General features: G+C 34.6%; 1 protein-coding gene across 5 annotated transcripts in view; it reads left to right on the top strand.

The window, feature by feature from the left end:
• The window catches only part of LOC146140510 (uncharacterized), a 34,553-nt gene that overhangs the window by 15,841 nt on the left and 5,939 nt on the right, over positions 1-12,773 (top strand). For all 5 annotated transcript variants that reach the window (XM_083392971.1, XM_083392974.1, XM_083392972.1 and 2 more), the window contains 3 exons: positions 55-168; positions 9,951-10,196; positions 10,374-10,451. In XM_083392971.1, the coding sequence (XP_083249097.1) occupies positions 55-168; positions 9,951-10,196; positions 10,374-10,451 (438 nt within the window). The remainder of the gene's footprint in view (positions 1-54; positions 169-9,950; positions 10,197-10,373; positions 10,452-12,773) is intronic.

Genomic DNA, 12,773 nt, shown 5'->3' with positions numbered 1-12,773 from the left:
TTTCAACGCTTGTTTTATGTGTCATCTTTCTCAAATATAGTTCATGAAATACAGATTGAATACGAAGAAGGAACCAATCCAATCCAGAGTGCCACGATGAAATTATTTATTCTTGTTGGCAAATTACCTTACGATGTTTTCTACATTCTGTCACCGATTGGTGATTTTGTAAGTACCATTCAAATGAAAACAAAACGCTGTTACTTTAAACCAGGGCTGCGGAGTCGGAGTCTGACTCAGGACTCTAGGAGTCGGTTTGTTTTGCTTTTATGCGGACTTGGGACTCGAGTAAGACCACGTAAAACCACCCGAGTCCCTAGTCCAATATGCGCATGCGCAGTACCAAATTTTAAAACTAATATGGCCGATTGGCTGCCAACTGGAAATTGTAAATGTGGATAGCATATGGTGGAATATTTTCCAACCATGTATTGTGAGTGAATGAATATACGACACCCCTATAAGTGGATTGCTGAATACCCTCGTTATCGTAAATTGGCGAAATAAAGGCTGTAGAGTCATGGCTGGACTCTGGACTCGACGAAGTCGCACATTTGACCGTAGTCGAATACGGGACTTGGGAGTCGAACTCGGGTTTATTTTTTTGGGCAGAGTCGGACTCGGGTTATTTTTAACCGACTCTGCAGCCCTGCTTTAAACCTGACCTGATAGGTGAATAAATTTGTGCTGACAAAATTCGTATTTCTAGCGGTACAAAGTTAGTTAACGTAGCGAATAAGTTAGTCAACGTAGCGAATCGGCACTACCGAATGTGCGCATGTGTAATAAATGTGGCGATTATTTTTTGACATGTCAAATTTTTTTTTTTAATTTTATCAAGAAAATTTAGTTTTGATATTTAACTGCACTTAAATTGTATTGTGTCTTCATTAGAGCAATATACGGTATACGCGAGCTTACATAATTAACCACCCAGGCCTAGTTTATTGCATTAGTCACATCTGGAACTTCGTTTTTGCATTATAGTTGTTTATCTCTGATTTGGACAAATGTAGCAAACAGTTTGCTGTATTTTTTGCTTGTGATTTGCAATTATCCCATTTCCTATTTCGAAATTTTTTGTTTAGGTTGTAGGCCTGTTTTAACTGGTTACACAACATTTTTTTTAATGTAACCAACGTATTGTTTTTTGTCTTTTTAACTGACAAAAATAGCAACTAAACTTTTTGATGAACTCAAAAAATATCAGATTTGTGTCGTCCAGTAGTCCGAAAAACATCTAAAACGTGTGGTCGACGACGCCAAGACACTAATGTAGTACTTAACAACAATATGTCGTTTAAACCAATGTGTTTCTATTAGGACAAAATTTTGTCAAAAAAAGATATTTTTAGGTCAAAATTTTAAATTTTTAGGTCAAAATTTTAAATTTTTAGGTCAAAAATTTTAATTTTTTAGGTCAAAATTTCTTATTTTTTAGGTCAAAATTTCTTATTTTTTAGGTCAAAAAATAATCGCCTTAGTAATAAATTTCAATTATCTTTATACCAGCCGTATATTGATAAAATTATTTTGTTGTTACTAAGGTAGTCATAAGTACTAAACTGCTTAAATAAATTCGTTAGTTTCATTTTTTAGGAACGTCGAACAGAAATATTATATTTTTTATTTTTTTATACTAAAGGTTCTCAAACCTTTTTAGATTGTGGCACACAAAAAAATCACTTTTAAAACACACCACAAAAGTTGTGTAAATGTTTTAATATTATCAATTTTGTAGGATAATGTATTTTTAGTGTCAGAAATGCTTGCTTGTTTGCTTTTTTTTTTTTTTTTTGAAAAATTACAATCTTTTACGACACATTTAACAATCCCGCGAAGCACACCGTTGAATCGCTGTTTTATACAGTAGGCTATTCGTAAAAATGCCTTTCATTCATTGCCTCTGGTCGGTCAAACAAAAGTGTCACAGTAAAACACAAAATCTATTTTTTGTCAGTATTGTTTAAATTTTTTTGCGCATGTATCTATCTGGTGAGTGGGTTGAAGTATTATCTATCTGGTTATTGGGTTAGATTCGACTAGGGCAGCAAAATTGGTGAACTCTAAAGACACCTACTGAATTGAACGAACTTGTATTGCTAAGTTAAAATGCAAAAATGCAGAAGGGAAATATTGATTATCTTAATTTATGTATATATGTATGTATAATGCACAATTCCGATTTAAGTGGATCAGACCACGACAAATTCGTGTTTGGCTGTTTGATTATGAATTGTGTTCAATTAACGCGTTTAAATTATTTTTATACCAGCCCCGTCGTGCTCTGAGCATTACCAACCTGACATAACTGCATTATGACATCACTGTGCATAACTACCTATATAGGGCGATTGGCAGGTCTTACCAAGTACCGACAAGAGCGGCGAATCAAAAAAGACCTTATTAGAACCGAAAAAGATAAATACGAGAAAATAAAAAATCACACAACTCGATTTCAAAATTACGAATCTTTTAAGTGTCGCCCAATCTTTACCACCAAATAGAATTTAAGATACAGATAGCGAGATAGGCCTACATATTACTAAGGGGTATATGGTACGACGTGTGTAATGGTTACGAGGACGTGGTCTTCAACGTGGAGGTGACATCATAACGAAAGCCTACTGAAGTTGTCTACATGAGCTGACTTTAAATCAGCAGGCTTCGAATACTGGTTTATATCAGCTTTTCTAAATGAGAATATAATTAAAATTAGAGCTTGTCGGTCAAAATTAGATTAAAATTAAAACTACCGATTTGCCAAAACTAGTTTTTAATCTAAATACTGTATTAACGGGTCATGAGATCGATTCACAATGATTTTTGATAAAATCGACTTTTTAATATGATAGTGTATGTCAAAAATTAGTACATCAAGGTTGGCTTCTTATGCGTAATAATGTTTTACCTCGCATGGCTTAAAATTTGTTTTGATTAAGAAACTGAAAAAAACACACTGGGACAAAGTGGACAAAAATACGATTTTAACTAGAATTAGAACACATAAGGCACAAGTGAATTCAAAATAATTTTAGAAATGGAATTCGCAACATTTTGCTCTGTTTCGTCAAATTAGAAGTCTAATCTACAGTCCATTTTCGTTTATCGTGTGTGTTAACTCTCTTCCTGGGGTTGTGTGGCGAGACTCGCCAATAAATAGTTAGTTGATATTTTTTATTAAAGTGGACCAAATTTACTTACGCATTGTAGTTAACAAAAAATGCAGACAACGCCTATAAAGAAAGCTTATTTTTTGTTTTTTATATTTATAAATAAATAGTCTTTATGGAAATAAGTTAAGTTATTTTTAAACCGAGCAAAATTCGTAATACTCGGCTTACCATACGCCCTGAATTATTTTAGGGCTTTGTCCCGGCGTTCCGAATCGTGTCCCGCTTTTTAGTCAACATTTTTTATACATACACGGATATACGTTTGCTGTGATTTGTTAGTTTTGCCAACTTGTAAAAAAGTGTTCCCTGTCACTGTATCGTCTAATACAGAGGTTCCCAACGTGGGCGGTACCGCCCCCTGGTGGGCGCTGGTGAGTTACAAGGGGGCGTTTTGGGTCTTTTCATGACTTGGGGGGCGCTGAACGCATAAAAGGGGGCATTACGTAAAAGTACTTTCTGCAAAGTTTTATAAACAGTTCATATAAAAATAGTAGCAAACAGCCTTGTAATATGTAACATCTATGCTTAAATGGCAACTTTCGTACTGAGAACTTGTGGTTTCGTGCCCATTGTTAACTTACGACGTAACAATTAGCTTTTTGATGTAAGGTTGTTGTTGCCTTTCACCGTTTTAAACGCGGCAAAATGTTTGTTTATTTAAAGCAGTGGTCGGCAAACTGTAGGCCGCGAGTTACTTTTTGAATATCTTGTAGTTGTTCGTGATAGACGTACAATACATTTATTGCACTGTATTTTAAAAGTTGGTGTGACTAAGAATTTTTATATTGTCTAAGTCTCGACGTGGTTCAGGCCCGCGTGCCAATTGTGGCCCTGAGTGCCTGTCAAACTATATTTTTGGCCAACTTTAAATATTTGTAAATGCAAAATTTTTTGCGCCTCGCGCGTATATTTTCGTTTTATAGTATGCTTTACATTAAGGCTTGGCAGTGTTTTCGGTTCACCTCTTCATGGTGTGAACTGTCAACAGCCTAACGTTGTGTGAACTTAGGACTCTTTGCAAAATACAATTTCTACTAAATATATCTACTAATGTGTTTTTTTCTATTCAACTTTGTAATATGGCTATTGTATCATGAATAACATTTATACAAATTTAACTACAAGATAAACCTAATATATACATTTTAATGTTTTGTGCGAACTTTTTACATGATTTGCGGGATTTAGTTGATGAAAATAGTGTTACTCTTTTGTGCATTAAGTACACGTCTGAGATACGGTACCGGTAAACGATTCTCCAACTAACACTAATAGACGCATTTTTTTGCGTTTTGTGCAATAAACTTGCTTTAGTTGCATAATACAACACCGGTTTGTTTGTAAACAACATGTTTCTTCATTTTTATGAACTTTTTTAAGTCTAATGTTAGACAACGATTAAAAGCCAACTATCTATTTAGATCAGGGGTTCTTAAACTTTTTTTTTACCGCGGACCCCTAATTTTTTTTGCTACACGTGGACCAAGGTAGACCAAAAATGTCTAAAATTACGTCATAAATTGACGTCGCAATACAAATAAACTTCATAAATTCATAAATCTATTGATTTCGCTCCCAAAAAATTAATTGTGAAATGGATTCTAAATACATTCACGGCAAATCCGTTTTCTTTTTAATTAAATTGTTTTCTTTGAAAAGCGGATTACTTTGTTAAACGTACGCTTATATTTCAATTAAGTCTTCATGGACCCCTAAAACTAGTTCACGTACCCCCAAGGGGTCCAGGGACCCCAGTTTAAGAACCCCTGATTTTGGTACTACAGGCATATGTAATATCGTATTAGTAAAGCAAGATGGGAGGTGGGGGGAGATATGAAATAATATGGAGCCCAAGGTGGCACTAGTATAAAAAAGGTTGGGAAACACTGGTCTAATAGGTCCAGTGGTTCGGTTGATTCCCTGCGCATTACCTAGTTCTATACAGTATTAGTATTCTAGTAAGACTTGCTGTGTCCTTTAAAAAACAGTTTTACACTACTATGTAGATATTGTTGATTTATACGTCCTATTGTATTTCATTATTCGACACACTGTATGATACGCAATCAATAACTTAACATCAACAATACGGCAACTTACGTTATTCTCGCCGACCGGATACCACCGTGTAAGAAATGTGACCTTTCACCTCAGCGCGGGTGATGCACCGTGATGTGTCTAACAAACTTCGCGTTCAAGTGTTTTGAGTTGACTGGCATATAGCACTGTGCTTGTGTTGCTGTTTCAAGCTTATCCAATTCCGGTGAAATCTTAAACTGTGTGGTCGAAAGTACAATAATACAGAAAATAAAACTGCGTTTTGATGTAGTCCTTTTTAAATAGGCTGGTTAAATGAACACGTTCACTTTCATATTGGCGTATAAAATATAATTTCAGGTTTAGTGTGTATTGTGTTGTGGCAAGAGTTTTTATTTCTACCAAATTACTATAATATTGCTAACTCTGCAAATTACTAAACATTGCTGAATTTTTATTGATTTCTAATTACTGAAATGCCATCTCATTAAGTTGTTGATCTAAATTCTATGTATGTTGTTTGTTTTATGATAAAGCAGTTCCCTTGATTTTCTTGTATACAGTACCAAGCTTTGTACTTTGTTTGCTCCCTATAAACTATTTTAGTTAAGCTGCTTTGTATATAATTTTTACCTACATTTGCAATGGACTCCACACTTTACGAAAGTTTCTCTCTTGCCATTAGGGCCTCTTGCGCCAGGGCCACTGAAAGCTTGGATGTGGTAAGTATCAAATACGAAAATTTAGAGAAAAGTGAGAATAATAACTTTTTGTGTAAGCTGTTTGCTATTTTGTTTTCTTGTTGCTTTAAGACTTAAAAACTAAATGTTTACACAGCTTAAACATGTGCAATTGAAATAACGTTTTCTAAAATCTGCATGGCTGAAAATGAAGTACTATACTGACTAGGGTTCCTCTCCAGGAAATTCCCGGGATTTCCCGCAAAATAACAATCCCGAATCCCGGGAATTTTTTTTTATAATCCCGGGTATTCGGCAACATAGCAAAACTTTAAAAAAAATTGTTGTTTTTGACAAATAAAAAGAAAAAATAGGGTGCTCCTTCACTTTTGCACATAGAAAGTTATGCAAAAACACGGTTTACAAATACCGCATACCATAACGCACATTATTTGGGTTGGGGTGTGCGTTAGCGTTTGAATGGGGGTGGGTCAGTTGGTAATATTAATAATAAATATAATAACACTTGACCCACCCTCACCCGAACGCTAACACGCCCCCTAACCCAAATAATGTGCGTTATATGGTATGCAGTATTTTTGCTTTTTTTTGCATAAATTTCTACTTGCAGAAGTGAAGGAGCGCGAAAAATAGTACTATCCATGTTAACGTCATTGCCTGTTGCATTATTTGCGCTTACCAGCGGAAAACAAATTATTCTACCAATAAAATGCGCCCTGCATGCGTTTTTTCAATTAAAACAAATAAGGGTCCTGACTTTAATACGAGAAGGTCTTGCAAGATTGCAGAAGCAATACTACAGAACATAAATCAGCTTAATTACTAATAATTACATGTTTGGAGCTAATATAAAATAATTTCAAACGTCTTAATGAGTGAATGTTTTGCACAGAGCGACTTTTTGTGGCTAAGTGCATTTAATGTGTGAACACAAATTTCTTTAAAAAAGAATCGGGTGTGCATATGCCCCAGAATACAGACTGGGCTATGGTCGCAGCTAAGAGTGCACAGACTAATCCCCTGTGCAGGCTTACTTTCCAACCCTGAGAAGAGATGCCAAATGTTGGCTGGCTCAGACCCAGCCCTGCAATACTTTTAAATAAATTTGTTTGCACATCTTATTTAATTAGTTGAACACCTCTAATGTATATAAATCTTAATTTCAAACCTAAAACAAAAGGCTAGTTTAATTATTAAAAAAGCGGTAGGACTTGCTTTTTGGTGAGTGTTATTTTGTCTGGGCAAGTGCTGATTGGTAGGCACACAACTGGCTGGAAGTGTAAAGTTTACTGAAAGCCAACCCTGTTGTAAATAGGGTTGTTTAAACTACAATCTCATGGTATTCTAGAATATTGAGTTTCAAATCTAGAAACATGAATCTAGAATATTAAATCCTAGTATATTCTATAATTTTTCTTACTTCAATCCTACTATTTTATTATTCGAACTTCATTATGTATATACATTTATATTTTAATCGAAAAATTAAACTATAAATGGTTGTTCTTAATATGGCCATTTAAAGTGGTTGTTTGATTCATTAGATCAGTGTGGTCCAACTGCAGGCACCCGGGCCAAAGTTGGCCGGCAAGTTCTGCTTTTTTGGCTCGCGAACTGATAGTCAGCTTTGCTGCAATCTAGCAATATCTAGGGATGTTCAAAGTGAATCCCAAGGTATTCTAGAATAATAGGTTTTGAATCTAGAATAACGAATCCAGAATAGCGAATCCTAGTATAGTTTTATTAAATTATTTATCCTCGATTTTGTTTGGGGAAGGGATTAATCTTAATCTACCCTACAGGGCCCACAATCACAGCAAAAAATAGCCCAAACAATTTTCTAACATGTGAACATTATAATAAAAAAACTCTCTCATATGTTTAACATTCTTAACAAAGTTCTGTCATCTTAAGCCGTTCTGTAAACTGTAATATGTCAACTGCCCAGGTTGTGTCCAAAACTTATATTTTTGCCAAAAGTGAGCAAATGCAACACTGCACATAAAAGTCTTAAGCAATTCGGTCCTGATTTTGAAAGCATTATTAAGTATTATTGCTTCTTTTTTGACTAACATGATCTGCTATGCAGTCATATGATGTACTGCAAAGAATACAAAGTTATTATTGACATAACGAATTCTTGACAATTACGTTGTGCATAACTGCATAACTTCCCTGAATATTGGTCTAAAGTTGACCTTAAGTAACCCCATAGCGCATTTTGTGGACGGCCAGCACGTTTTGCAACGCTATGTTACTTTTGCAACTTAACGCATTTAGGGAAATTGCAAACTCCACACCAGACATTACATGTTAGCCGCTCGCCCAATAACCCTTGATTGACACTTAATTATTAGACGAACGTTATCGCGAGACGCGGTAATTGGTCGCCCGAAAAAACGCTGACAGTGCACTACAAGGTTACATTTAAAGCAAGCACTGTAAATTGGTCGCCGCGGCGACAGGCCAACTTACCACACGCGTTTGTGCAATTAGGCGCAACAATCCGCGGTAAAACATTAAATTATATCGGTTCCAATTACCCGAAATAAATGGCAGAATTGGATTCGATATTCTACTTTGAGCATCCCTAGCAATATCCCTTCAATTTTTGTTTCTTTGTTATTGTAATTGACAAAAAAACTTTGTTAATGATCCTTTGTGGTTGCATAACTACCGTAGCCAAACAAAAGTGTACATTTCATAAAGTTAGTACCGTATATATGCCATAGGCCAGCGTTTCTTAACCTGGTGGACACACCAAGCAATTCTAAGGGGGCGCGAGCTCCTAGTTAATATTTAATACAAAATAACGTACTGTTTAAATCAATGTGTCGAGCACGAGCAATTTGTTGTGTGCCCAATGCGAAAAGCCTCCCGAATTTACAGTTTAGTTCCAATTCAACCACTTAAACTCAATTTGTTGCGCTTTGCGCGACTGGCAACAAATTTTACTGTTTTCAAGTTGTCTTAGCGATATTTAATTAAAAATGCCGAATTGCTTTTCATAGGGGGGCGAAAGGCATAGGAAAATTACCAGAGGGGGCACGACTGAAAAAAGGTTAAGAACGACTGCCATAGGCTATGTATAATTTGCCAGCAATAAGCCAAAGAATCGCTATTTAAAAGCATTGGACAAGGTATTAAAAAAATGTTTTTTGGCCTGCGATGAAAAGAAGTTGGACCACGCTGCATTAGAACATAAAAAAAAACCTGAAAAATGATAATAATGTTGAAACCAAAAACGTATTGTTCTGCTCATATAGGAGTGCATTGCAGCATAACAAACTATTTTCAAATTCTGTCCATTTAAAATGATTGTTGTGTTGTATATTATTTAAACATAATAATGATTAGGGGAATGTTATCAGCAAGTTATTAATCGCCCCAAAAAACCTGGTGTAGCACTACTTGATTAGACTTAATGCAAACACTGTTAGTTTTTCAAATTTGCCTTTTGCATCAATCTTCCGTAGTAAATAAAGAAACGATAGCAGTTCCACCTGATATAAACAGCAAATTAAATTTAAATACCTCTGGATTTAAATCCCAGGGATCTACAGCCAAGGTTTTTTTTAAGGTTTGGTTTGGGTGACCGCTAAGTAGTCTTAAGAGACCGCAAGTATTTCATTTAAATACCAAAAAGTTGCAAGTCCAAAATTTGGGAAACCGCTGGAAAAAATTTTAAGGTGTTTTTCAAAACACCTTAAAAAAAACACTAACTACAGCCAAGGCTACAGAAACTGATAAGATAAAGCTGAGTCTGATGTTCACCAATCCACTTATAGGGGACCATATGTTATTCCACCTTTACAATTTCCAGTTGCCTGCCATATCAGCTTTAAAATTTGGTACTGCGCATGTGCATGTCGGACTCGGGACTCTGGTAGATTTAGGTGGTCTTACTGAAGTCACAAGTCCAACTCCATACTGTACTTTAAACATCCCTAATTATAAAGAAAGATAATCCTTCCCTAATTATAAAGAAAGATAATCCTTGTGATTTTCCTGTGTTTAATAATTTTTTTTTTGCCAGTGGTTGTCACTTCTTCCAGAAGAATACCAGAAGAATGTTCTTGGAGTGGAATGGCATATTGTTCTTTTAACAGCATCCATTGGTTTCTTTTTTATATGGCTATTATTATGGAGATCTAAAGTTTCCAAGCGAAAATTGAAAGAAGCCAGGCTCTGTAACACTGTAGAAGAGTTAAAAAAACAGCTCGATGAGATAGTAACAGAAAAACTTAGCAATGAAAATGACCTTAAGAATTCTCAATCTGAGGTAACATTTTGCTTTTTTAATTCAAACATAACAATTGATATCTTAAACTAATTAGAAAAGTAATTTTGAAAAATACACAATTGCATTTAAAATAAAATTTTGTAGTCGATTTTAATAGCTTAATGCTAAAATGTAATACCATAAATTCATAATACATTAAATTCATTTTGTGTTCAGCTAGATGAAAAGAAACATGCAATAGACACTGCAGAACACCATCTAAGTGTCCAACTGGAATCAAACACGAAATTACAAGTAATTCACATTCTTGTTCATTTCATATATTTATTGTGAAGTAACAAATCAAATATTTTATGTTAAAATACACACTTCTAAGTAAAATAGAGAAAAAAAGGCATCTTGTCTAAAAAGTCGCTTACAATGCTCTGTGAATAAAAGATACTTTCTTCAGATTGTTTTTCAGCTTTGCACTTTGTGTGCACATTATGTAATATTACAATAATGATTCAAATTAGTTTCATATTTTAAGGCGGTATATTTTAGATAACTGTTAAAAAAATGACTTGAACAAACAGACATGGACATTAGACAATTGTAGTAATATTTAAGTATAATTGTAAAAATTTGCATTCAAACATTGAACAATTACCTGCAAAAAACTTTACTTAATTAGCAGTATGGCAAAATGCTGGCGACTTGGCGACTATGTCGGCCGAAGAATGAGCCAGAAAACCGAAGATATTGGTGCAAAAAAAATGATTAAAAAAAATATATTATTTTTTTTAATTTGTTTTTCAAAAGATTAATTTCACAAAAAAAAACTTGTTGTTTCTACAAACATTTAGCCACATATATTTTTGAATATGTAGGAACATTGGGCACTACAATTAGCACGAATTAATTTTGTTGTGCCATTCTGAGTTATGGAAGTGTGAAGCACGTTGTTTAGTGAGGAAAACTCAGTGTTAGGGATATAGATTGTTTATTACTTAAAAAAAATACTTATTTTCAATCATAGAATTGTGGTGTGTTTGCCATATCGCCAATTCTGTTATGACATTCGCGTGGGCATAGATGTACCAGGCCATTGAGGCCATGCTTTTCCATCTAAGGCTTAAACATTTTTGCTGTTTCAATTAGGTAAACGCAAAAAATGTTGCGCTTCGCGCAAACTTTGTCCTTTTCTGCTATGATTGTGTTTCTGTTTTAAGCAGAGCTGTTCAGCCCATAGCCACCATGCATACTATGGCATGTTGTACTTAACTGTGTGAAACCTCAGACAAACAATTTCTAATAAATTGATTATAAATGTTGTTATTTCAAGCAACATATATTAAAAAATTTCTCCCAAACTGATTTTGAGCTGCATGTTTCCACAAAAGTTCGCCTGAAAACAGCGTTTCTATGAACCGTAACACTGTTAGAGTAAGAAAAGCAGACATGTGCATCCCAGACCCCAGGTTGTACTTTAGCATGCCCTCTATATATTTGTTTATGTCACAAAAAATTTTGCGCCTACGACGCACGTTTTTGTTAACTAATTAACCTATTAATAGCTTTTTTTCGCCAGAACATAACAAGGTTGATACATTCCTTAGCCGAAAGCATCCTTTAAAATTAGGGCCACGAGTAAAAAACTGAATAATTTAGGCCCAAAATGCTTGTCACTAAAATGCTGTGAAGATTCTGCAGCCTGCCTAATTTGTAATTACATTTTTTCAAATGCATCAAACCTAATAGATCATTATTTTAACAATTTTCAAAAACAACAGGGTTGATCTCTTGCACTCACCCACTTGCCAATGTGTGTGTATTACGCCCAGGGTGAGTTTCTGGTGACAGACACCGGCCTAGTTTGAGAGGGTAATTTTATTGTAATAGTTTCCTTGCCCTAACAAAAAACACATACCAACCTTTCAAATATATAGTTTTTTTAGATAGGGTGTCTTATTTTCAAAAATCTTTTTTTTTAAGTTTTTCAGGTTTGCCTGTAAGATTTTTTTACTTCAAACTCGAGTACTTAAGACTTCTATGTTTAATAGCTAGATTGTATTTGTTTAAGCGCACACAAAAACAGTAAGCAATTTTCTTTTTTCAAATGGAATTTTTCTTATGTTTGACCCGTTGGTTTTTGGGATTATGTATTTCCTTGATTTAATAATTATTATCACACAATTGAAACAATTTCTGGTATGACTTGAGGTTTTATGTTTGTGCTTGCCCAAAACTATTTGACTGACACATTACAATATTAAGACAAAAGTGTTTTGGCTAGTTATTAGTTATGTATTGGCGAGTAATTGATGTATCTCTGAATGGCTGCATCTAAGGCCAGCAATAGGCACTTACTCAAACTAACCTCTTGCGTATATCCAAACCAGAAGCAAAATTTTGTGATAATAGGTGAGCTTTAACAGATAGTTTTGCTGTTTTCAATTTGCCTAATAGAATATACATAGGTTTTACTGAAGAACATATGATCTGAGTCTTATGCGAATATTAACATGCTCTTGGTGATAGCAAACATTGTTTTTTATTAGTTACCTCACTGTGTAAAAGAGTTTAATGGAAACTAAAGCACAACATTGTTTACAAATATATATTCATTTCAAATGC

The sequence above is a fragment of the Ascidiella aspersa genome, chromosome 6, assembly GCF_963924565.1.
Source record: "Ascidiella aspersa chromosome 6, kaAscAspe10.2, whole genome shotgun sequence".
NCBI lineage: Eukaryota > Metazoa > Chordata > Ascidiacea > Phlebobranchia > Ascidiidae > Ascidiella > Ascidiella aspersa.
Note: the sequence above shows the minus strand (reverse complement) of the source record. Positions and strands in the feature narration are given on the sequence as shown.